Below are 26,690 nucleotides of genomic sequence, written 5' to 3'. Positions count from 1 at the left end.
ACACATCTGGAAGGCCTCATCCCCAACCATAACAAATGGCATCGGTGGTCCTTGAGTGTTGGGGAGAGGTTGTGGCGGGGGAAAATTGAAATTGTTGCCATACACACGGCGGCCCATATCCGAGTTCTTGAAAGTCTGCGAATCGTTGCCACGGCCAAAAGCTCCAATGTCCACGGCGATGAAGCGACAGTTCGCATCGGCTATTGCCATTAGCACAACAGAAAAATATTTTTTGTAATTGAAGTACTCCGATCCTGTTCTGGCAGGTTTGATAATGCGAACGTGCTTTCCACCCACCGCTCCTAAACAGTTGGGGAAATCACACACACTCCAGAATTTTTCCGCAATTTCAAGCCACATGTCCAAGGTGGGTAGGGGTATAAACTCATCCCGGACTACATTCCACAAAGCCCGGCAGGTGTCCACAACTATTCCGGACAGGGTGGATATTCCAAGCCGGTATTGGAAGGGGAGGGATGATAAACTCTCTCCGGTTGCCAGAAATCTGTAAGAAAAGCAAACACAAAAAACATTACAATCTATTCTTTTTATGGTGTGGTTACGCTAAAGAAAGAAAGGAAAATACCCCAAAAATACATGTCAGAAAACAGTAAATTTGGACTGTCATTGGTTTAGATTTTGAACGTACCTTAATGTAACCAGCAGACGTTCCTCCGGTGGAATCGCTCTACGGAGCTGGGTGTCCTGTCGCCGTATGGCTCCTTGGACACGAGAAAGCAAATCCCAGAACGAGTCTTGCGACATTCGTGTGTATTCCTGGAATTTCTCCGGGTTGGCATTAAGCTCGGCATACAGCGTGTGATAGGCTCCACGGCTCTCACGTAGTTCGATAATGGGGTGCCTCCAAAAACACCTACGTTGCCTCCTTCTCCATCTTTCGCGATTTCTGTCTTGCTCCCAAGCAAAAGCACAAGCAAGAAACAGCTTGAAGCTGAAATCCAGGTTGAAATAAAAGCTCTCCATGCGAAGATCCATCATGACACAGGATACAGTAGCAAACTGTTAAAATTTCAGTAGCCCTAGGGTCTATATATAGAGATTCCATAATACACGCCCCTGTAGTCCCATTGGCGGTGTCTGGTTATCTTGAATTGTCTCTTGTAAAATTTCTCATCATGCGCACCAAAAACGCAAACGCAGGAAAAAACGCATATAAACGCGTACAAACACGGCGTTTTTTTAACCGCATGCGACAACGCATGCGTCTAAAAACGCCGCGTTTGTACGCGTTTATATGCGTTTTTCCACCACTTGCGAATGCGTTTTAAACGCTGCGGATTTAAACGCTAATGTGAAACTAGCCTTAATTCATAGTTTTGATGCCTTCAGTGTGAATGTACAATTTTTATAGTCATGAAAATACAGACAACTCTTTAAATGAGAAGGTGAGTCCAAACTTTTGGTCTGTACTCTATGTCTGCATGGAAAGTTCGCAGCTAGGTAATCCTCCAGCAATCGTTAACCATTTGCACGCCGCTTGTCACTGCTCATTCATTGTGACATTGGGCACGGCTCGGCGCGCCCCCTAGTGGGAAATCATAGGAGATAACAGGCTCAGCGCGCCCCCTACTGGTAGAGTCAGGGCAGTAGGTAGCGTTTCCATGTAATCTCCCCAATCCCAGCCCACAGTGGGACGTGCCTGCACAACCGTCCACCCAACACCGGTGGGAAAGCGTCCTCCCAGCAATAGGATTGTGCTTCCTCTTCCCCGGGATCCTCCCCGTCTCCAGCCCCGGGATCCTCCCCGTCTCCAGCCCCGGGATCCTCCCCGTCTCCAGCCCCGGGAGCGCTGCTGCTGGTACACTGCCTGTGCCCTGCATGGGATCCTGCCAGGAAATCTCGGGCTCCACAAAATGCCAACTAAAAGCAGGTACAATCTGGTGGATGACGGGCACGACCTGCGGATCCCGCTGCACAACGAGGAGGCATTCCAGCATGGCATCTGCTTCGAGGCCAAGGTGAGAGCTGCTACCGTTATATGTATGTTGTGGGGGGCACCGCTCCCCGGCTAGGGGGGCACAGTTGCCGGCTGGTGGGCATAGCTGTGTGTGGGGGGCACCGATCCTCAGCTAGTGTACATAGATGCGTGTGGGGGGCACAGCTTCCCTACTGAGGGGCACAGTTGTGTGTGGGGGCTCAGCTCCCCTCTCTGGGGGCACAGATTCCCAGTTGGTGGGCATAGCTCTTCATGTTGGGGGCACCGCTTCCTGGCTGGTGGGCATAGCTGTGTGTTGGGGGCACCGCTCCCTGGCTGGTGGGCATAGCTGTGTGTTGGGGGCACCGCTCCCTGGCTGGTGGGCATAGCTGTGTGTTGGGGGGCTCCTCTCCCTGGCTGGTGGGCATAGCTGTGTGTTGGGGGGCTCCGCTCCCTGGCTGGTGGGCAAAGCTGTGTCTTGGAGGCACCGCTCCTCGGTTGGTGGGCATAGCTGTGTGTTGGGGGTGCTGCTCCCTGGCTGGTGGGCATAGCTGCATGTAGGGGGCACAACTGGTATGTGGTGAACAGCACTCTCTGGCTAGTGGGCACCGCTGTGTGTGTGGGGGGCACAGCTCCCCTGCTGGTGGGCACCACTGTGTGTTTGGGGGTCACAGCTCCCCAGCTGGTGGGCACCGCTGTGTGTGTGTGTGTGTGTGTGTGTGTGTGTGTGTGTGTCACTGCTCCCCGGCTGGTGGGCACTGCTCCCCGGCTGGTGGGCACACTGCTTGTAGCCCTGTGTCCTGCTGGTTCTGCTGGCAGGTGCTGGACATGTGAGCGTTGTCTTCTTTCCTCCACACTGTGATGAATGGCGTCATGTTGTCACTATATCACTATATGTAAAGTGCACTATGTGTGAGCACAGCATTGTAGTGATGGCGGTATTTTGGTTTGCATGATTTACCTAAGTGTGATTTATTTATTCCTGTATGAGAGACGTTCCCAATCCCAACAATCCACAGGTGGCATCATAAGACCTCTCCAAAACTATGGGGGGTCTTCGCCTGTAGTGAGAGGCTTTCACTCTATCTACAGTGTGGAGACCCCCTATGTTATTCACACAAGTCTATGGAAATATGTATGAAATATTAAATGATCTCTGCTCTATGTCCAATGTCTACATCGTCATCACGTAATATTATATCATGGCTCAGGTGTATAATATATATTATCTTCTGCCGTTCACTCTTAGATGACATTTCTCTATGCAGTTCCCAAATAGAGGGAACCCACTGGTGTGGATGATCCTGTAGTGTGTGATCACCCTTCAGGCTGATTCCTCATAAACCGCACCAAGAATAATAAACCTAACGCACTGCGATGTCAGAACCACATTGCTTTGCACACTTTACATTGCATCTTTTGTCACTTTTTTAACCACTTCAGGCTTAGAAATCTGTGAAGCAGCTAAATGTGACCGGTCCGTTCTTTGGGTGCTTGGTGCGTTATCTTATATATGAAATTTTATTTACAAAAGGTAAAAAGAGATGACAAAGAATACACTTTTAAGAAAAACACTGCCAGCATTTTCCTAGTGTCCTCTGCTTCCAAAGCGATGTGTGTATGCCAGTGTCTAAAAGTCTGTGTGCACAGCCCCTTATTAGAGAAGCCTCTGTGGTGACATAAAGGCTCGTGTGTCTGTGTGTCCCACTCATGGTGCCGCAGTGGCGTGTAATGTGGGGGGTTGTTAAATTGCTGCACTGTTGGTGAAATAGCGCCCCCTTCCCATATATAACAGTACTGCACCTTTTGGGCCCCTTGGGTATTTCCAGCTGCTGTAATGTCAGCAGAGTCCAGCAATAATCTCCTTTTTATATAGGGGTCTCCTGACTGTCCCCCAGTGGCAGCTCTCAGGGTAATTTAGTGCATGTTGGATTTACTTCTAAAAGAGCTAGTCCGGTCAAACTAAGTCATCGCCTATCTGTAAGATGGGTGATGATGACCTGTTGAGCGGTGGATGTCTGACCGCGGGGACCTGCGCCATCAGCAGATGGGGGAACTTCTATCCTTGTTACAAAATGGTAGTGACAGGTTGGATGGCTGACTGCTGCTGCATTCATTCTATATAGGACTGCCAGAAAAAAAGCCAAGCGCTCGGCAGCCCTATAGAGAATGAGTGGAGCTGCGGTCACACATCCACTACATGCTGACAAGATCAGAGAGAAGAATGAATGAAGAAAGTCCCAATAGTCAGACCCCCACCGATCAATTCGTTATCACTAGTGATGAGGGAACGTGCTCGGATAAGGTATTATCTGAGCATGCTCGTGTCCTAAGGCTACGTTCACATTTGCGTTGTTGGGCGCAGCGTCGTCGACGCATATCGACGCATGCGTCATGCGCCCCTATCTTTAACATGGGGGGCGTATGGACATGCGCCGGTATGCGTTGTACTGCGTTTTACGACGCATGCGTCATATAGACGCACAAGACAGGGTGCAGGGGACGCTACTTGTAGCGTTTTCCCTGCGCCGAAAGTCCCGATCTGTAGGATCTTATGACAACGCATGCGTCGCAAAACGCTGTGTTGTGTACATGCGTTGTTGGTTGCGTCGCCGACGCTGCGCCCAACAACGCAAATGTGAACGTAGCCTAACTGAGTGTCTTCAGCGTACTAGAAAAAATATGTTCGAGTCCCTGCGGCTGCACATCCCATTGCTGTTCAACAGTCGCCACACATGCATGGATTGTCAGTTAGATAGGGAATCCCTTCATGTGTTGTGGCTGTTGAACAGCCATGAAACGTGCAGCCGCAGGGCCTCTTACATATTTTTCGAGCACGCCGAAGTCACTCAGTTAGTACACGAGTATGGGTGGATATCACCTTATCCCAGCACGTTCCCTCATCACTAGTTATTATCACCCATCCTGTGTAGAGGTGATAAGCTGTTTTCATTGGAATACCCCATTAAGAGCTCAAACACACACACACACACACACTCACACACTCACGCTAGTTTTTGGCCATGTCACATATTGTCGTACGGCCCACAATTTCCAGACCAGCTTTGTGTCTCCTGAACCAAATTAACGGCCTTTTATTCTTCTGTGAAGTTGTTAGTCGGGGTCAAGAGACCCGTGGACGGTCTGTAAACTGCGTCAATAGTCAGACTGTTAGGCCACACTCACACATTCAGTATTTGGTCAGTATTTTACCTCAGTATTTGTAAGCCAAAACCAGGAGTGGAAAAATCAGATGAAAAGTGTAATAGAAACACGTCACCACTTCTGTATTTATCACCACTCCTGGTTTTGGCTTACAAATACTGAGGTAAAATACTGACCAAATACTGAACGTGGCCTAAAATCCTGATGTGTGAAGCCAGGATTTCTTGTCCGTGTGCTGACAATGCTTTTCGCAGAATGCTGACTGACGCAATCACGGCAAGTGATTTTTTTTGTTTTTTTGCTGAGGCATGGCCTCTGTTGTGAATGGATCAGTGAAAAAAAAACAAAAACCCGACATTGCACGGACTCCATCTCTGTTGTCTTATCCTAGAAGAAGCTTGAGTATACTAGAAACCTGATTGATAAGTCCGATGATTGAGGATGGAAAATAAAATCACCGAGGCGTGAATTTGGGAGATGTGTTGGGACACAGCCGCTGTCGTAAGTGTCTGGCATCACCTTGTCTCCTGCTTTCCCATAGAGGAATCCATCTCTTTCCATCGGTTGGCATCGTTTACGCATATACTGAGGGCACGGGTCTTTTTCAGCCTTACTACTGTTCTGACAACAGGGCGGTTTGCATTTCTTTCGGAGGGTTGTGGCCGATTGTTAGACTTTTTGTGCTTTTTAGATATTTATGTCTTATAGTATTAGAAATACTCAGCTTGGCACATTTCTATTTTGTTTGAAGGCGTTGTGCTGGTTAATCCAGAATGTCTGTAGTTACTCTGTGACCGCAGACCAGTGAATCCACACGTCACCCAAGTGGTGAGGATTCTCCGGTGTCGGCGGTGAAACCGAGCAGTCATGTGACCACAAGTATTGATATGCAGATATCCGGCCACATTCTGACTAGACATGGGCGACCTCACTTAATACAAGTGAATTGAACAAAGCCACGTACGTCTAGTTGGAATGTGCCTGGAAGCATGCACATCTCATACTTGCAGTCATATGGCCGCTCGGTCTCACCGCAAGGACGGAAGAATCCTCACAGTGCGCGACGCGTAGCGGTAAGTCTTAGAAACTTGAAATCAGGTCTAAAACCTTCCGAGAACGCCTATGTTGCAAATATTAGGTCCAGTCATTTGACTGTAAAATTAATATTTGCGTTTGTTTATTTTTGGCAAATATATTGAGAATGGTAGGTTCTACAGATCTGAAACCGGGTGTAAAATCTTCCAAAGTCACCTGTTCCAAATTTTGTGCAGATTACTTTAGATTACTTTAGTCGTTTGCATAAAGAAGGGACAAAAAAATAGGAATTCATTCATTTTCATATACCTCAAAATATATGGCCTCATTTATCAAAACGGTCTAAAAGAAAATCGGTCTTTGTTGAATATAGCAACCAATCAGAGCTCGGCTCTGATTTTGTAACCTGCTCTAGTAACATGAAAGCTGCACTGTGATTGGTTGATAGGGGCAGTACTTCTTTTAGACGGGTTTGATAAATCTGCTCCATAATGCTATTGGAAATAAAACCTAAGGACAATAAGAATAGGCTCCCCTGTCCTAAGTTAAGGCCACGGGTTCAGTTACGTTTAGAGAACACATGGATGAAATTGCTGAGCATCTGTCACAGTCTAATCCCAGGATTGGTGTAATTTTTTACAGATTTATGGTACATTAAACAATGTCCACACCGTGTCTACTATTCCACGAGGAATCTTTCTCCATTATAGCAGTATATTCAATATTCAGGACACAACATGGTCCTATTACAATAAGGATATTTGAGGAATTTAAAGGTTAAAGGACGTCAGCCGCTAAAACGAACACATTTAAATTTAAGGGGTTTCGATCTATAGGGTGTGCCATATAGACTTTAGGGACAAAAGTATTGGGCGCATCTCTTAATCATTGAATTCAGGATTATTATTTAGTCCCGTTACCATGGTGACAAGTCAGTTTATGAAATGTCCTCCTAAACATCCCGCTGTCAGCTGTGAGTGATATTATTCAGAAGCGTAAGCGTTTAGGAACCCCAGCAACTCGGCCATGAAGCGAGACCACACAAAAGTTACAGAACGGGGTCCCTAAGTTCTGAGGAACAAAGGGCATAAAAGTCACCAACACTCTTCTGACTCCATAACTGCAGAGTACAAACCTCCTCTGGCATTAAACAGAATCTGTTGGAAAGTTTTTGCTACGTAATGTGACTGCAGCATAATGTAGGGGCAGAGACCCTGATTCCAGTGATATAACACTTACTGGGCTGCTTGGTGCAGTTTTAGTAGAATCCCTATTTTCTTTGCTGTAGATGTATCAGTGCTCAAATGCTGAGCTCTGTATAACCCCGCCCACACCTCTGATTGGCAGCTTCCTGCGTACACTGTCTGCAACCTGCCAATCAGTGGTAGAAGCAGGGTTACACACATTAGCTGGATTAGCTTGCACGTTAGACCTAGTCCTTTAGTGATAATCGCTTGCTGATAAAACACTGATTGTATTGTAACTACAGCACACAACCTAATAAGTGACACATTGCTGGAATCCGGATCTTTGCTCCTATATTATGCTGCTCTCAGATTCAAATAGGAAAAAACTGCTGGCAGATTTCCTTTAACATCAGCACAAAAATAATGCCACTGCAGGGGGCTTCGTGTCCTGGGTTTCCATGGCTCAACAGCTGCATAAAAGTCCTATATCACCAAGCACAATGCCAAGTGTCAGATGGAGTGGTGTAAAGCACACTGCCAGTGGATTCTGGAGCAGTGGAAACATGTCCTGTGGAGTGACGGATCCTGCGTCTCTATTTGGCAGTGTTTGGCTATTGCCAGGAGGACGTCACCTGCCTGCATTGTGCCAGCTGTAGAGTTCAGGTTTAGTGGAGCAGGGGTTATCCTATGTGCTTGTCTTCATGGGTTTGGCTAGTACCTTTCATTCCAGTGAAGGGAAATTGTAAAGGACCGCTATAATTTTTTTTTCTATTGTCCTATGTTAACAATCAGTAACAATTAAAATATACACTTTCTACACTCACTTTACGGATTGTTAACAATAAAAAAAAAAAAAAAACACAACAAGAATTGCCCGAGTGCTCTCCTAATTCTTCCACATACCAATACATTTTTGACAATTGCATCTTCCAACTTTGTAGGACCATTTTGGGGAAGACCTTTAATTCTTTTCCAGCATGAAGCTCTATTTTTGTCTGAATTTGCAAAAATCCTCCCCTGTTGTAGTTCACTTTCCCTGTAGAGTGCGACCAACCCCATGTTAATGCTTATGGGTGTAGGACGGGACGTTATAAAAGCTCTTGTAGGTGTCCTAATACTATTGTTGGCATAGCACGTCTGTATAAGAGGAGATACAGACAAGTGTAATTTCAAGTCCAAGTGCGAACTGACAAAACATCGTATCGCACCAGACCAATGTTAGTCTATGGGGCCACTCACATGTCTGTTTTTTTTTTTATACCTTGGACAGAGTCCGTCCAAGGAAAAGAATCATTGCATGCCCGAGTTTGAACTAATATTCAGATCGCACTTGGCCATGCAAGTGAATGAATACGTGTAAAACATCCAACTGCACACTTTATTTACACATGCTGATAGAATGGAGAAGATGGAGAATTTTTTTTTTCTCCATCTTCTCATCCAAGAGAGTCTGATCGCAGCCTGATCGCAGTCTGATCGCAGTCTGATCATCATAATTTGTCTGATTCTCTTGGATGAAAGAATCTACGTCCTTCTCCACCTGCCCTAAAGGAGAGTGCGGATACTGGTTGTCCTCCCCTTTTCAGCTTCTGTCCACATTCTACCAATTATCTGGCAGGTCTCAGTATCGTGCACTGTTGTGATATATTTTGTCTTCCAGACTATTTTTGAGCATAAATGTCACAAGTTCATAAGTGAAAAGCTACTTTCCCTTTAAGGTGTTTGTGCTATTGAAGTGTGATGTGTTGGTTTGTAGGGTTCAGGCCATGAGTCACTGGCAGTGGCTGACATCCTCCTGACGTGGGTCACTGTGCCGCCGCTTGCTTTTCTTCTATTCTCCGGGTTGTTTCGCCTTATGACTTGCACATAGCTCTTTATACATGAGGCTTCGAGGATCAGAATGGCCTGTTACTCCAGCAGTGGTAATCAGCATTCCTTCTGGTGACATAAAGAATGGGGATCCTTTGTGTCATACTTTATAGTATAAGTCCTATAAATATTCTCTTATCTTGACGTCTTAGACCGGACCTTGATCCCACTGGAACGTGCAGAGTCGTTGCCGATGACAGTAAAAGAACTAGAACATTTTTTCACATACTTCTTCCTGTCTGGTGGAAATGCAGGGAGCTTTTATGTGTAGGGTAATATTCATTAATCTGGTAAATAACATCTATTATGCACCGTCTCCTGGCATCTCTCTGAAGTAGGGTGACGTTTTTGGGTCTAAACACAGACGTCAAATGCCAGATCAGTGCCGAGTCCCCAGCACTGGGATTAATATTTTATATTTCCCAGCATTCTGATTGATGGTAATAATGTGCAATGTTTCAGAACAGCCAGCTAGCTTGTCAGCACGCAGCTCCTCGAGGTATCCGTGTGCTCAGGAGGACGAGCTCTGGGAATTGTCATTTCCAGGCTCTTGTCCTGAATGTTATTACCTGAAACATCCCAAGGTTAAAGGAGATTTCCAATAATAACTTCGAATTAAGGAATTGTTATTTATGCAGTTCCCAAAGAAAGTGTTTCTTTAAAGTTGCACCAAGATGATTCTACTTTATTACATATATAATTGTATAGAAGACAAAGAAGAGATCCCACAAAGTAAAATAAAAACAATGACCACTCACCTCTCCACACAATTCCCGCAGCCGCAGCACATTCCCGACAAAATCTTTGTCGCCGACTGCTTTCTCGGTTGTAGCTAGAATGTGTGGGCTCCTTCTAGGTCCTGACTACAGCCCGTACATTCTAGCTGTCTCCTGGAAATGACATCATACCTGGAAGCAGCCCATACATTCTAGCGTCTACCCTGCAGGCAGTTTTGGCCTCAGCCTGCAGCTAACACTGCCCGCTACTAAAGTAAAATGAATATTCATTCCTCTCCACGCCCATGGGGGCGTGGGAAGTGTGACTATTCATTTCTCTTTAGCAGCAAATTCTCTCCTGGCTCTCATCATAAGCTGTGGCTCAATGGTAGTGCAATAGCCTATGAACGTGGAGACATGAGTTCAGAGTCCTGATTGCAGGAGAAAAAGCAAATATATAAATAAAATTACATGTTTATAATTGGTCATTATTATTTCTCTATCACTTCATTGGGGGACACAGGAACCATGGGTGTATACTGCTGCCACTAGGACGCTGACACTATGCACAAAAAAGTTAGCTCCTCCTCTGCAGTGTACACCCCACCGCCTGGCACTAGGTTAATTAGTTTTAGCTTAGTGTCCCTTCCGACTCCCGCAGTTGCTAGGGGGTCGCAGGTTTCACCGTCTGGGCCTTCCTACACAGGTCGTAAGACATCCAGGCAGGCACATAGTTCTGGGTCCTCTTGCCACTCCATCTCGCCCCCCCGGCCTTCCCAGCGGTCTGCCTCTTCTTGATCCTCCTCTCCCGAGTCAGGTGACGCATTTTTGGACTCGCTATCAGAGGATGTCTTGGACTTGGATTCAGACCAAGTCTCTAACATGAGAGATATGGTCCAGAGCCTCATTGTGGCGGGCAATCAGACCTTTAACATCAAGGATACCTCTGCGGAACCCGCAGATCAGGCAGTTTCGTTTAGACTGTCAAGACCACCTTCCAAGGTCTTCGCCCCACATAGAGAATTTGAGGAGGTACTTGCCAGGGAAAGGGAAAACCCGACCAGATGCTTTCAAAGAGGGAAGCACCTCGGCATCCTATATCCCTTCTCTCCTGAGCTCACCGCTAACTGGACAACTTCTCCAGCCGTGCACCTGCCAGTTTCCAGACTGTCCACCAATACGGTCCTCCCACTTTCTAATGCAGCATCCCTCAAGGATTCCCATGAGAGGAGTATAGAATAGCTGGCAAAGTTGGCTTTTGAAGTTGCTGCTTCTACATTATTCCCGACTTTTGCCTCTAGCTGGGTTTTGAAGTCCATAGATAGATGGGCCAAACAACTTCGTCAGTGCATCCTCATGCAGGGAAGTACATGGTATCTGCCTCCCTTGATGCCGCATTTTGCGCAGCTCAGGCGTCCAGCAATATTGTGCCCATCCGACGGACTATTTGGCTTAAGGCCTGGAAGGCGGACTTGTCGTCAGAGAAGTCCCTCACCATTCCAGGGGTCCCGTCTGTTTGGCTCATGTTGGACCAAATTATTAATGAGGCCACCGGTGGCACAAGTTCCCTTCTTCCCCAGTCCAAACCTGGCTGGCCTCCTTTAAAGCGTCAGTTTTGGTCCTTTTATCTCTTTCACCGTCCCTTTCACCGCTTCGCAGCATCGGAGAATGCTTCCCCCTGCATAGGCCGTAGGCCCGCCAGGATAGGAAAAAGGCTTCCTTCAAACCCACCCCTTCCTGGCGTTCCCACAACACCCATGGTAGATCCACCAGGCCTAGACCTGGCAGATCTTCCTCGGCATGACTCTTGTTAAGATTCTATTATCGGACCGGGAAAGCCTATTTCAGCTGGTTTGAGTCTAATCACATGCTGCCTATGTCCTTTTCTCTTCCTTCCTACCCAAGGTGGTGTCTGCTTTTCACGTAAATGAGGATATTGTCCTCCCTTCCTTTTGGCCTGCTCCGGCTCTTCCCAGGAGCGTTCGTTGAACAGGCTAGACCTGGTCAGGGCGGTGAGGGTCTATCTGGCTAGGACCACCCCCTTAAGGAAGACGGACTCCCTTTTTGTTACTCCAGATGGTGCGCGAAGAGGTCTACCTGCCTCCAAGGCTACGATTGCTCGCTGGATCAGAATGGCAATTTTGGAGGCTTACCGGGTCAAGAACAGACTGCCTCCCCCCTGGGATGGGATTAAGGCTCACTCTACCCGGGCAGTGGGTGCCTCCTGGGCGGTGCACCATAGGGCATCTGCCCTGCAACTTTGCAAAGCGGAAACTTGGTCTTCCATCCAGACGTTCACCAAATTAGATAAGGTCCATACCTATGTCTCGGCGGACCCCATCCTAGAGAGAAGTATCTTGCAGGCGACAGTGGTGAGTTCTCCGACCTGAACGAAGCTTTCGCTGTTCCCTCCCCAGGGACTGCTTTGAGACGTCTCATGGTTCCTGTGTCCCCCAATGAAGCGATAGAGGAAACAGGATTTTTGGTTGCTTACCGTAAAATCTGTTTCTCGGAGCCTTCATTGGGGGACACAGAACCCTCCCATGTTTAACAGCTCTTTTTTTCTGCGTTCTGTTGTTACAGTTTGAGTTGTCTGTTTATACTATTCTATATGTTGCTTCTCCTGCTGCTTTCTCACTAACTGATTAAGGCCTCTTTCATACTTCCGTTTTTAGCCATACGTCGCAATCCGTCGTTTTGGCAAAAAAAAACGGATCCTGCAAATGTGCCCGCAGGATGTTTTTTTGCCATTCACTTTTATCGATGACGGATTGTGACGAATGGGCACACGTCGCATCCGTCGTGCAACGGATGCGTTGTGATTTTGCGGCCCGTCGTGACGAAAAAACGTTCAATGTAACATTTTTTCGTCCGTCGGAACTGCCATTTCCGACCGCGCAAGCGCTGCCGGAACGCCTCCCCGGAACTCATAATGGGCAGCGGATGTGTCTGAAAACTGCATCCACTGCCCACGTTGTGCACTATTTGCACAACGTCCGTCGGGCCGACGGAAATGTGAAAGAGGCCTAACCTAGTGCCAGGCGGTGGGGTGTACACTGCAGAGGAGGAGCTAACTTTTTTGTACATAGTGTCAGCCTCCTAGTGGCAGCAGTATACACACATGGTTCCTGTGTCCCCTAATGAAGGCTCCGAGAAACAGATTTTACAGTAAGCAACCAAAAATTCCTGTTTTTTTACTACTTTCATAGGGAAAAAAAATTTTTTCTTCACCTCAGTATACCGGAACCATAAAAATACATTTTTACATATCCAGTGTATCTCTGTGGATATGTACACTGTGTTCCTGGGTTAAGTGCCTGCAATAAAGGTCAAGATGACCGAATTCTCTAAGTGTCATTAAATAGCTGTGGCTCAGTGGTAAGGCAACGACTTATCTGTAGATGTGCGTTCAAGTCTTGCAGAAGTTCTGATCACAGGAGTAAAAGCAAATATATAAATAAAAATTATAATTTTTATAACTGGTCATTATGTTTACTACTTTTATAGGAAAAAACATTTTTCTTCACCTCAGTATGCAGGGACCATAGAAATACAGTGTTTTTGTTTCTCCACTGTATCTCTATGGATATGTATGTTGTATTACTGGGTTTATACAGGGGATTATATACAGGGGATTACATTGATACAGGGATATTGCGGGGGTTGCAGTGCTATGTGGGGGTACATATACGGGGTTGCAGGACTGTGGGTGGTACAAATGTGGGGGGTTGCAGTGCTATGTGGGGGGTACATATACAGGGATTGCAGGGACTATGTGGGGGGTTTATATGCAGAAGTACACATGCTATGTGGGGGGTTGCAGGACTGAGGGTTACATATGCAGGAGTATGGTGGTATATATAATATATACACACACACACACACACACACACACACACACACACACACACACACACACGTACATATGCAGTGGTTGCAGGACTACGTGGGGTTGCAGGACTGTGGGGGTGACCAATGTGGGGGGTTGCAGTATATGGGGGTCGCAGGGACTATGTGGGGGTGCATATGCAGGGGGTTGCATCCGACGGACTATTTGGCTTAAGGCCTGGCAGGCGGACTTGTCGTCAAAGAAGTCCCTCACCAGTCTGCCATTCCAGGGGTCCTGTCTGTTTGACTCCATGTTGGACCAAATTATTAAGGAGGCCACCGGTGGCACAAGTGACCCAATCCAAAACCTCGCTGGCCTCCTTTTGAAGCGGCAGTTTCGGTCCTTTCGTCACTTTCACCACTTGGTAGCGAGAGTCCAGCGGAGGCCGCAGGCCTGCCAGGATGTTTTCGTCGTTTTGCTCATTGCTTGCTGTAAACTGCTCTGGTTCGCTACTCTGAAAAAAATTCAGCCTCTGCTTCAAGAATTGTCTTCATTGTCTTCTCGGCTCTCAGTGAGGACTTTCTTTCCCTCCCCTCAATTAATTTTATGCCTAAATGCATACGTTGTGTTTTTGTTGTGGGAAAATACTCAGCGTTTTACAGTACCAGCAAAGTGAATGAGATTTTTCACACACCTTGCTTATTTTTTTCCTTGCAGATTTGTAGCAAATTCAGTTCTGTATCATGTCAATTGTTGCAGTGTTTTTTGCAGTGTATTTCACCCATACTATTAAGTTAGGCAAAATATGCAACAAAAATGCATGTAAAAAACTTATATGTTATATAATGTTATTTCTGCTAGCACATTGGGATTTGCAGCAATAATTTTTTCGAAATTCCACCACCTCTATCATTGGTTTCTCCCCCATCACTCCCATCTTTGCCCTCTCCATCTCCTCCATCATTGCCTCCCCCCTCCACCACCATCATTGTCCTTTCCACCACAACCATCATTGCCTTCTCCCCCAGCACTCCATCATTGACCATTCCACCACCTCCATCAGTGCCTCCTCCCCCACCACCCTCATCACTCCTCTCTCCATCACCCACATCATTGCCCTCTCAAATACACACAGAGCACCACACCACTCACACACATACCGCACCGCACCACTCTCACACACACACGCACAGCACCACTCTCACACACACATACACACGCACAGAGCACCACTCTCACACACACAGCACCGCATCACTTACGCACAGACAGACACACAGCACCACTCACCTCTCCACACGTTTCCCGCAGCCACAGCACATCCAGACAGCATCTTTGTCGCCGGCTGCTTTCTTGGTTGTAGCTGGAATGTATGGGCTCTTTCTAGGTCCTGACTACAGTCCATACATTCTAGCTGTCTCCCGGAAATTACACCATACCTGGAAGCAGCCCATACATTCTAGCGTCTACCCTGCTGCATTGTAGGCCTCAGCCTGCGGCTAACACTGCCCGCTACTAAAGTAAAATGAATATTCACTCCTCTGCACACCCATGGGGGCGTGGGAGGTGTGACTATTCATTTCTCTTTAGCAGCGGGGACAGGCTCATGTCTCCAGCTGCTGCTCGGCTGGCACCCCCACCCCGACTCACGGGCCCAATAGCAGCTGGGTGTGCCGCTATTAGCAACATACCACTGGCTGGGGGCCCCTGGAGCAGCGGGGGCCCTAGGCAGCTGCCGGCCCTGTATGCCAGCAGGTGTAAGTGCCTGGGCCCACCTGAGAATACTCCGGTTCCCCAGTGGGCCAGTCCGACCCTGAATACGACCTGTTATTGGCAGGAGAACTTGACAGCCGTTGCTCTCAATCTCCCATGGTCATAATTAGACTTTCCATTTCATGGATAGTCCTCATCCTCCACTGCAAGAGAAATCTTTAGAAGCTGCAATCCATTCTCAAACTCGGACCATCCCTCTTTTACATCAGTAGATGGTTAAGTAGTGGCTGCCTAAACTTGATAACCAATTTAATGTAATTATTTGCGTGTTTTGGTGAGTTACGGGTAACTATAAAATGGCTGGGGTTATTTGTGACGCCTTCTCGAGCATTCTTCATTCTTTCAGGGAAGACTTTTTTTGGTTGCAGTAATAATATTGGCTTCCCGGTAGGCAATATCCGGTTTTGACTAGTGCTGTCTGTATCCCTTGTTTAGCAAACAGCAGGGCCCGGGGCTGCGGTATTTTTTTATTAGGATATTACTGGCTCTGAACGAATCTTTCTCTCATGTTATAGTGGCAGCAGGAGACTTATTTCTAAATCCTTCATGGTCTGGTTCATAAGTGAATGATAGGTTTCTTCATCTGGATAAAATATATTTAGAACAATTACAGAGCTTGTGATCAAGGTGGGGTTTTGGTGTTCACACACATGGCTTTATAACCCTCTCATATTTCGTGTGACCTCCATTTAATTGTTTGTTTTTTGTTTTATTTTCAACGTGATCTCTCAATCAGTCCATACATACTTTTGGACCTCTTCAAAGAGGACTACTTAGGTTGGCTTCACATAGCTAGCGTTTTTGGCCTGAATTTGATCAGCGATGTAAGGACCATATAGGCATATATGAGGCTATTGCGTTCTGGCCACGAAAGCCACAGTCTGTTCTGTATCCATACTTTGATGATGAATGTCGGATGTGTGTGACCTCCGATGTTGGCAAACCAAGGAGCCATGTAGGCTGTTAGAATACAAATTTGCCAGTGGATAAGCTTTTTTTTTTTTTTTTTTCTCATTTTATTTCTATGAAAGCTTTGGCTTTAATTTCTCTGTAAGAATTTGTCCACAATTATAAAAAGTTATTCATTATTAGCAAGAAATCAAATCTTCCAGCTCATCTTCACCAAAGTGACTGGCAGTAGACTACAATACTACACAAAGCCTTCAGAGATACTTGAAAGTTTGTGAACTATTCAGAATGTTACACATTTCATCATAAATTTTGACCTAAAACTACATCAGATTTTCGGACGAGTCCTAAAAGTAGACAAAGAGAAACAAATCTGACAATTGAGCCCAAAAATATTAACTTTTTATTTATTTATTTTTTTAGGAAAATGATCCAATATCACATATCTGTAAGTGGCAAATGTATGTGAACCTTTTAAAAATTAGAAGGTGAAATTAGAGTCTGGTGTTTTCAGTCAATAGTATGACAGTGGGAGCGGGCGCCTTGTTTTATATAAAGAGCAAGTAAATCTTTTTATACATTTCCCCCCCCCCCCATATTTCAGAGCCTCTATTATTACAAGCATATGGGTGGGAGTCTGCATCCTGAGAACCCCACTAATCTCTCACACCTTCCTCACCTTCCCCCCCATAGAGAAGTGTGTCCTTTCTGGCTGAGCGCACACACAGGCCAGAGTATGGATTCAGTAGGAGACATGGGCTTTGTAACCTATGCTTTCTATTAAATCCGTATCCCACTCTGTGTGCATCCACCACCAGTAGCTGTGTGCTGCGCACCCGTCAAGTGAGGAGAGGTGCGAGTTGAGTTATCAGTGGAGGTCTCAGGCCGGTTGAGTGATCGGTGGAGGTCTCTGAACCAAGACTCATTGATCTGCTTGACTCATTAATTTGCTTGTAATCAGGTCTGTGGAGTTGGTAAGCCAAACCTCCGACTCCTCAATTTCCATGACACTGGCTTCGACTCCGCCAAAATGGGCTCCGACTCCACCAAAATGGGCTCCGACTCCACAACTCCGACTCCACAGCCCTGTTTGTAATAATAAGCTCCGTGAAATATGAAAAACCTTGTAAAGGTTTAGTTAATTAGAACAGGGAAATATCAAAATTTGACATTCATAACACGTGTATGGAATTGTATCATGTAGCAAAGGAAATTTCTGAAGACCTCAGAAGAGTTACTGATGCTCTTCAGGCTGAGAAAGATTACAAAATTATCTCTAAAGAGTTTGGACTCCACCAATGCAGGTCAGGCAGATTGTGGACTAATGAAGAAAAATTAAGATTATTGTTACCCTTCCCGAGGAGGAGTGTTTGAATAAAAAAATTCACACAGAGAGAGAGAGATGGTTCTCATCTACTTCTTAGTCAAATTTATGCAGGAATATGGGAAAAGCTGAAGGGTTCACATACTTTTAAGCACCACTGTATAGTCAGGTGTGGCTCTATTGTTGGAGGAAATCAGCCATGTTTTAACAAATCATGAAAAATATGTTTAAACTGCAATCTCAAAATTTGTAATATTGCGTAAAGAGAACCAGCAAATTTCACATCTAGGGCATCAAATGAGCATGTGGTCAACGCCAAGTACATTCTTTCCACCATTAATGGGAACCTGTTATTAAAACTTAATTTTCTCTGAGTAGCAGCATTTCGTCAGCCAGCTGGATAGGGTTTTAGCAGAAGATTACCCCATAGGATTTTTGATGATGTCAGATTCCCTTTAAAGCAAACCTGTCTCCTCGGGAAATGCTATTTACCTGCAGATATAGGAGTAATCTGCTGGTAAATGGTGATTAAAAAAAGAAAAGAAAAAAAAAGCGCAAAACAGCAGAAAATACCAAAAAAACTCCAGATTTGTCTCTTTAATGTGAATTTCAGCAAAAAAAATTCTGACCATAGCCTTAAAACTCCAAATTTGGGGCTCTAAAGCCATATCTGTGAATGCCCCCAAAGGGCTACTTTTTGCGTAGGGTATTCACGTTGTTGCCAACTCTCCTGGAACATCCTGGAAGTTCCCAGAATAGAATGAAACCTAGAAGTGCCTGTGTATCAAGCCCCACCAGAACCACCCAACACTTATAAGAAAGCAGCAATTCTAGGAGCCACAAGAGTGACCCTGAAATATCAGTCTGAGGATAGGGCTAGCGGGCTATGATGGCTTGGCTGAGGACGATGGTGTGGTTACATGGGGCTGCAGGTTGGCAGTCGCACCTGGTCCTTGGCCTGTCGGCTGGCATTGGTATCGGTAATGTCACCATCTGCCTCGGCCGCCCCTGCGCTGCCCATTGTATCGCACATTCTCGTCTGAAATAATGCAGGTTGCTGATGGCTTTTCATACTAACGTAGCCGTCTCCAGACACACAATGCTCTGCTATTGTTTGTCATTTCCCTTATTTTATGACCGTCTACTATTTCTTGTATTTCCACTGTTTGTGCCAAGTCCTCTGTAGACATCACTGGCTGCAGGAACGTGGGAGTGTCCATCAGTCCAACATACACGTCTTCCCACTCCATGTTCTATTCTTCACCCTGTAAATATGGAGACTAAACTGAAGTGTTTTATTTTCCAGTACATCGGGAGCTTGGATGTGCCGCGTCCTAACAGCAGAGTGGAGATTGTGGCGGCCATGAGACGAATACGGGTATGTAGACGTTTGTTCAATGTATTAAGTACTGGTTAGGCTTCATAAAGGGGATGTCCACGATTAGGACAACCCTTTCTTCTACTAAATATTTGGCCATTATAGAATAAAAAAGCCTATACTCGCCTCCAGTGCTGGCGCCGTTCCAGTAGTCTACCTCTTACATTAGAGCTTTCCACAATATGACTGCTGTAACTGTAAAAAACCCTTTCCTTTTTAGATGCCAGAATCACCTTTTCTCCATACTGTGACAAAACACTCTGGGATCGCCTTTGCTGGGGTCAAAGGTCACGTGGTTTGCGCATTGAATTCTGAGGCGACAGCAGGTTTCCAAGTTGACTGACCTCAGGTCAGGTTTATTAAAGTGAAAGCAAATAGAAAAAACAAAACATAAAAATAAATCCTAGCCTGTCCGGCGCTAACTAAACAAATACGTTGCTATCTAACAACTGGGGGGGCTTCTCCCTCCCAGCTAACATTACACAGATCATGAGCACAGCTCTCACTCACGTTTGTCTCACACAGACAGGCATTCTGTGTGCCCCAGGCTGACGCTGAAAAACCCCCAGCTGGTCATCCTTTATTCCTACACTTATTAACCCCTGAGTATCCTGAAAATACTGAGCGGCCTAATTCACATAGGACAAGTACCTGGGCGAGATATACCTGCCCCCGACTACCAGACTGACATGACTCTTACAATACATACTGAATGTCTTCTTGTCCTTTGTGCGGTTTTAGGAAGGAATAAGTCATGTGCCCGTCCTTTGTATTGACCACACGCATTTATACATGTAATTGAATTCGCATATAAGGCATCTATTTTTTTTTCCCTGAACTTTTCTAACCAACAATATTGGACAGTCATTCCATCCCGTGTTATAATCTACTTTGACTGTAGATTTGCTTTATCATCTTTTGGTTGTGGTGTCAAAAACTGGACCCCATTCATAACTTGACCTTGCCAGGGATTTATAGAGGGGTAAAAGGACATATTTTTTTTTACTTCTAAATCTTGTTTGCTTTTGCAGCTCCTGCTTGGCATTGAGTGCTGCAGCAGCAGCATCATTTGCTTGTAACCGGTCTAACAGGTTATTGTATACAGTCTGTTTCGGTCAGGTTTCACCATTTACATACGTGTGCATGTATGAGTTTATTCTCCACTGAAGCGTGAATGGCATCAGGCTTTGTAACATTTGACAAAACGGACAGGATCCCGTCAGAAAGAAGAAAATTGGAGTTATGAGTTGGCAAAAAAGATCTAAAGGCATGTCTGCTCTGGATTATCTCAACCTGTTAATCCAGAGCACGCATCTGATCTCTGTGTGTCCCGCTGTGTCTCTGCTGTTTTCAGAGGGGAGAAGAGGGTGAGCAGCTGCCAGACAGCCCGGCTGGGGTTAATCTCCAGGGAGAACAGAGAGTTGGGCGTTTTAATTTAAACACAAGATGGTTGGACGGTCCGGACAAAATTGGTGAGTTCCTTCCACCTTTAAAGGCTATGAATATGTGTGACATGGACAAATACATTTTTTACATATGTTAGAGTAGTTTCATTAAAGGGCTTGTCCTCTACTCAGACAACCTCTTCTCAATTACTATATTCTCCCATGTAAAATATAAACCGCCTGCACCCACCTCCGGTGTCAGGGCTCGTGAACCATTATGTCACAGGAGCCCTGTACCTGTAGCCGATCAATGCCCGCTATTGGTCATCACTAAAGAGCTTTGGCAAGTATCCAGAATTGCAGAACGGCGTTGGAAGAAACCGCATTCGCAAGATGATTTCACTGCACTCAGACAAGCAACACTCGCGTTTAAATCAGCTCTCACCTCTGCTAAACAGGCCTACTTTACATCCTTTGTATCTTCTTTATCCCACAACCCCAAACAGTTGTTCAACACCTATAACACCCTCCTCCGCCCTCCATTGCCCCCTCCGACGTCCTTAATCTCTGCTGAGGACTTTGCCACGCACTTCAAAAATAAGATAGACCAAACAAGGCAAGTCTTTATTGTCCAACCACCACAACCCCTTTGTATGCCAGACCAGTGCCCTAACCCCATAACTTCCCTATCCAAAATCACTGAAGGACAGCTTGCTCATCTTCTCTCCAAATCACACCTCATCCACTTGTGCACTTGACCCCATCCCACCTCCTCCCCAACCTCACCACTACACTAATCCCATTCCTAACCCATATCTTCAATCTATCACTAACTTCTGGTACCTTCCCCTCTGCTTTCAAACATGCCACAATCACACCTATCCTTAAAAAGCCATCCCTTGACCTGAGTGTTATGCCCAGCTACCGCCCCATATCTTTGCTCCCATTTGCTTCCAAACTACTTGAGCAGCACGTCCATGCTGAACTTTCCTCTCACCTTGCATCTAACTCTCTCTTTGACAACCTACAATCTGGGTTCCGTCCCCACCAATCCACTGAGACGGCCCTGACCAAACTTACTAACGACTTACAGCCAAAGCTAACAGACAATTCTCTATACTACTCCTTCTAGACCTGTCCTCTGCCTTCGACACAGTTGACCACTGCCCCCTACTACAGATCCTCTCTTCCTTTGGAGTCAAAGACCTCGCTCTATCCTGGATCTCCTCATACCTCACCAAACGCACATTTAGCGTTTCCTACTCCCATACAACCTCTTCATCTCTCCCCCTCTCTGTTGGTGTCCCTCAAGGCTCTGTCCCTAGGACCTCTTCTCAATCTATACGCTTGGCCTGGGACAACTCATAAGGTCCTATGGCTTCCAGTACCATCTATATGCCGATGACACTCAGATCTACCTCTCTGGCCCAGATGTCACCTCTCTGCTCTCCAGAATCCCAGAGTGTCTATCAGCCATATCCAACTTCTTCTCCTCTTGCTTCCTCAAACTCAATGTGTACAAAGCCGAACTAATTATCTTTCCCCCATCTCGCACACCTTCCCTACCTGATCTGTCTATCTATCACAATAAATTAATTCACACTTTCCCCCGTCCCGGTAATCCTCTGCCTCAGAGTAACCCTTGACTCTGCCCTGTTCTTTAAACTGCACATCAAAGCTCTCGCCACCTCCTGTCGCCACCTCCTGTCGCCTCCAACTCAAAAATATTTCCAGAACCCGTCCTTTCCTCAGCCCTCACTCTACGAAAATGCTTTTGTATGCCCTAATCATCTCCCGCCTCGACTACTGCAACATCCTCCTTTGTGGCACTACACTCTCGCACCCCTCCAGTCAATCCTTAACTCTGCTGCCCGACTAATCTCTCTCCTCGCTACACTCCTGCTTCCCCTCTTTGAAAATCCCTTCACTGGCTCCCAATTTCCCAGCGTATCCAGTTTAAACTACTAACACTGACCTACAAAGCCATCCATAATCTTTCTCCTTTGTATATTTCCGAACTAATCTCTCAATATCTTCCCTCACAATCTCCGGTCCTCCCAAGACCTCCTTCTCTCCCCCACACTTATTCGCTCCTCACCAATCGCCTCCAAGACTTCTCTCGAATATCTCCTATCATCTGGAATTCAGTGCCCCAACACGTCTGGCTATCAACCGCATTTGGATCCTTCAAATGGAACCTGAAAACCCATCTCTTCAAAGAAGCTTACAACCTGTAATGACCACACGACCACCTCAGCACCATCGGAGCTACTGCAACCCCCGACCTACTGTCTCCTTCCCCATAATCCTGTAGAATGTAAGCCCACAAGGGCAGGGTCATCTCCCCTCTGTCATTGCTAGTTTGTTTACTGTAAGTGATATTTGTATTTTGATGTAACCCCGTCTCATGTACAGCACCATGTAATTAATGGTGCTATATAAATAAATAATAATAATATTGGGCAACATTACTATCGCTTCCTTCAGACTAAACTAATATCTGGGGGTAGTAAGAGCTGCTGATGCGCTCTGATTTCCTCTGGATGTTCGTTTCGCCTGAAAGACGTGAGAGTGAAGTAGGCTACTAGTGGTCAATGACTGGCTGCAGGGCTCACGTGTCAGTGTCATAATAATGGAACCAGAAGGGGATACAGGCCTTTATTTTACATGGGGAGAATATCGTAATTGAGTAGGGACTGTAGGAGTAATGGACAAACCCTTTAACTAAGGGTAACCACTTAAAATAAGTTCATATTGGACACCTACCAGGAGCAAAGGTTTTTAGGAACACTCGCTCCCCTATAATTATGCAGTGAAAACAGACTGCCGATCACTCAACAAATGCCCTATGGTTATCCGTCAGGTGAGATGGTTAATGGCGACACGTCATCCTGTGATAACAGAACAATGGCAGCCTAGTAAACTCTCTATTACTGATGGCTCTGTCTGCCTGTCTAAATCACCAGTGTATCATCGACTGGCAATCATGTTTCAGATCGACGGTTGTACAGTAGGTTGGTTGGCGTAAAGTTCAGGTTGCAATCTTCATTCCTTTACAGCCTGATCCATGTGTCAGATTTCCTTCCTGTGTGACTGTCCCTCCCAGTAATACAGGCTGGTCCATGTGTCAGATTTCCTTCTTGTGTGACTGTCCCTCCCAGTAATACAGGCTGGATGTGATCTCTGCGTGCTGCTGTCCGCACTTGCTTTCATGTATCAGCATAGCTTCAGTGCTGCACTTATTTAGTCTCCTCATGTTTTCCCCCTTGTCTATCGCCAGTTTTCTAAGCTCTCCATACGTTTTCTCCCCTGTCCGCTGCAGATCTGTGTACAAGCCCTTCCTCTCCCTCCTGCTCTTCCTAAAGCCATTGTCACAGATCCGACATTCACCCTCTGAGTACAAGTGTCTGGAGTGTCCGCTGGTCTCCTGACCCGACCTCCGCATTCTCATAGACACAGAGGGCGTCAGGACACTTGCACACAGTGCGGACATTGTGCTGCCACTCTGGACATGTGGAACTTATCAGTACCAGTTTCGCAAAATCCCCGAGTCAGATAAAGGTCTTATAGAAATCTGCAGTAGAAACAAGGAGAAAATTAAGTTTTAAAGAGAATCCAACATTTTATTTTTAATTGCTTAAAGTAATAATACACCTGAAAATAATAAAGTTTGTAAACTAACCTGCCAGAGAAACCTGCTGCTTTCTCTGCCAGGACTGCAGTCATTGGGGCGGCACCGGAGCAGTGAACAGTGATCAGCCCTTACAACTCAGTGAGGTTGCTGTAATCGCTCCCCGTACACCTAGACTGACGGCCTCTTCTGACTTTTCACTGCCCCGATGACTGGGAACAAGCAGCTGCAGAAGAATATAACTTCGTTTTTTTCCCCTATAGCCCCACTTACAATTAGTCTGCCGGACATGTTTAAAATAGTAATCTCTAAGGGTAAAAAGGATGAAACTTCTCTTACGGAGGCTCGCATCTCCTCTAGAGAAGTTGACATGCTGTGGTCTGGAGAGATGCGCCGCATGTCCGTCTCGGCAGGTGATCTGCGTGCGTCTGTGGACAACATGCTGGGCATGGGATTTCTTTGAATCCCATCCACCTTGCTGTAACATCTGGATGCTGCAGGTTGGACGCTGCACTAGTATGCAGCGTCCAACCCACAGCGTTTACTGATGGTGTGCACATACCCTAACTACTACCAGACGCAAAATTGTGTTAGTACATAAAGTGTGATAGGAAACAATATTACATGTTTATAGTAGACATATCAGGTATATGAGAGCAGGTAATTACCCATAGCAATGTACACAACCGCAGTGCACCACTACCCCAACGCGCGTTCCGCATCACTCGCGTCCTCAGGATTTGTGCTGCCACGAACATGTTCACAGAAGAGTCGTGTATTAGCGATTTTTCTGTATGTATGGAACTGCGGTCCTTCTAAACAGGCCATTAAACAATTGGCAATTAGGTAACTGCTTGCAGTCATTACATGCAAACCCAGCAAAATGTAAAAAATCCAGGAGATTGAACTGATCATGGCCACTTTCTGACCCATTTGTCTTTCTGCATAGCGCAGGGTAGAACGGGGGCATCTGTGGCTCAGTACCGGAATATCTCGTTGGCATTGTGTATATTATGGGGGGTTGTGCCTCTTACCCCTTCTTCATCTGCAGGAGCAGCCACCCATCAGAAGCTATACACACTCCGGATTGTACAGGCAGAGCAATTAAAAAGGAAATGTTTTACAAGGTGCAGCGCGGTGAAGTTTTGCATTTTAATGTAGCTTGTCTCTGGGGGAGGAGGGTGAGTACAAGTACAGAAAGAAGATATACTATGCCCTTGGCCATCACAGTATTTGCAGGCATCGCATCCCGTCTCTGGGGTTTTGGATTAGTTTTTTTATTTCTTTTTCTTCAGTAATCTGAGGATCTGTTTGCACAGCCCCGCAGCCTGAAATCTCCTCCATGTTCTACATTTTAAAGCGGACAATAATAGAGGATGAATGAAATGGAAATGTGCATGGAGCACAGAGATTACAGGGCGTCCTGGCGGCTAATCCTCCATCATTCTGTAATGGAGCTGTGCCGGGGAGGCTCTGCTACCCTCATCTGCATGCATAGCATTGCACGCCCATGGATATACATGTTACCAGTGGGAATGAGATATAGATTTATATGTAGGATATTACAGCTCGGCTCTTGTATTTTTCATGGCTTTCTATTTTTTTTTTTATTCTTTTTGCACATTTCTGTTTTCCGCAGTGAGGTTTCAATAAATGTGTTAAACCATTTATCTTCTCCAGCCTTTGTGTGTCACCACATATAGCGGCGTGATGTAGAGGCCCCATACACATTAGACTAGTGGCGGCAGATATCGACAAGTTTGGCCAACAGTCATTTGTCAGGGAAGTTATTGATCCTGCATGTCCAATTTTGCACTTTTTGTTCCTCTGGAGATCAGCCACCGCCAGACATTTCTGGCAGTGGCTTTCTCATGGAGCAACACAGGAGTACTTGGCTGAATGAGAGCTCCTGTGTATGAGAAGGACAACTAAACGGTCTGCCAATGAGTCATGTGGGAATTATCATCTTATCTGTCATAGGGCCAGCTTCAAGCATAACCGTCGTTTTTAATTTTTATTGCATAAATCAATAATACACATGAAAATTAGCAACTTTGTAATGTATCTGATCAGAGAAATCTGTTTCTTTTCTGCCAAAATTGATCAGTCATTATCAAAATTCTCAATTTTGAGGTCAAATCTGTATTCAGTGAAGACAGACGTTCCCACATGGCAGGTGCTACAGATACACTTCTATGTAGCCGGAATGAGGGAGGGGCTAAAGGCATAGCTCCGCCCTCCTAACTACATAGCATCTTATCTGTAGCAACTCCAATCAGCGTTGGGGGCGGGATTACACAGATTAGCCTGACTGTCCTGCACGTGAGACCTAGTCCTGCAGTGATAATCTGCTGATTAAAACACTGATTGTACGGAAACTACAGCACCCAGCTTCATAAGTGACATATCCCTGGAATCGGGCTCTGTTCCCCTACATTATTCTGCTCTCCGATTAAATAGCACAACTCTGACGATAGATTCCCTTTAAAGAACGAAAAATAATTTTGGAGGACCCATCACACACGATCATTGTCTAAAAGACGGCCATGCTTG

General features: G+C 45.9%; 1 protein-coding gene across 4 annotated transcripts in view; it reads left to right on the top strand.

The window, feature by feature from the left end:
• The first annotated feature begins 1,580 nt into the window (after positions 1–1,580).
• LOC143788586 (carboxyl-terminal PDZ ligand of neuronal nitric oxide synthase protein-like) overlaps positions 1,581–26,690 on the top strand; it is a 114,954-nt gene continuing 89,844 nt past the window's right edge. For all 4 annotated transcript variants that reach the window (XR_013218673.1, XM_077278370.1, XM_077278369.1 and 1 more), the window contains exons 1-2: positions 1,581–1,979; positions 19,050–19,121. Coding sequence is in view for 3 of the 4 variants with exons in the window: in XM_077278370.1 (XP_077134485.1) it covers positions 1,875–1,979; positions 19,050–19,121 (177 nt within the window). In the remaining variant the exon portion in view is untranslated. The remainder of the gene's footprint in view (positions 1,980–19,049; positions 19,122–26,690) is intronic.

This window comes from Ranitomeya variabilis, chromosome 8 (genome assembly GCF_051348905.1).
Source record: "Ranitomeya variabilis isolate aRanVar5 chromosome 8, aRanVar5.hap1, whole genome shotgun sequence".
NCBI lineage: Eukaryota > Metazoa > Chordata > Amphibia > Anura > Dendrobatidae > Ranitomeya > Ranitomeya variabilis.
The sequence above is the reverse complement of the archived record's forward strand: the minus strand, read 5'-3'. Positions and strand labels throughout refer to the sequence as shown.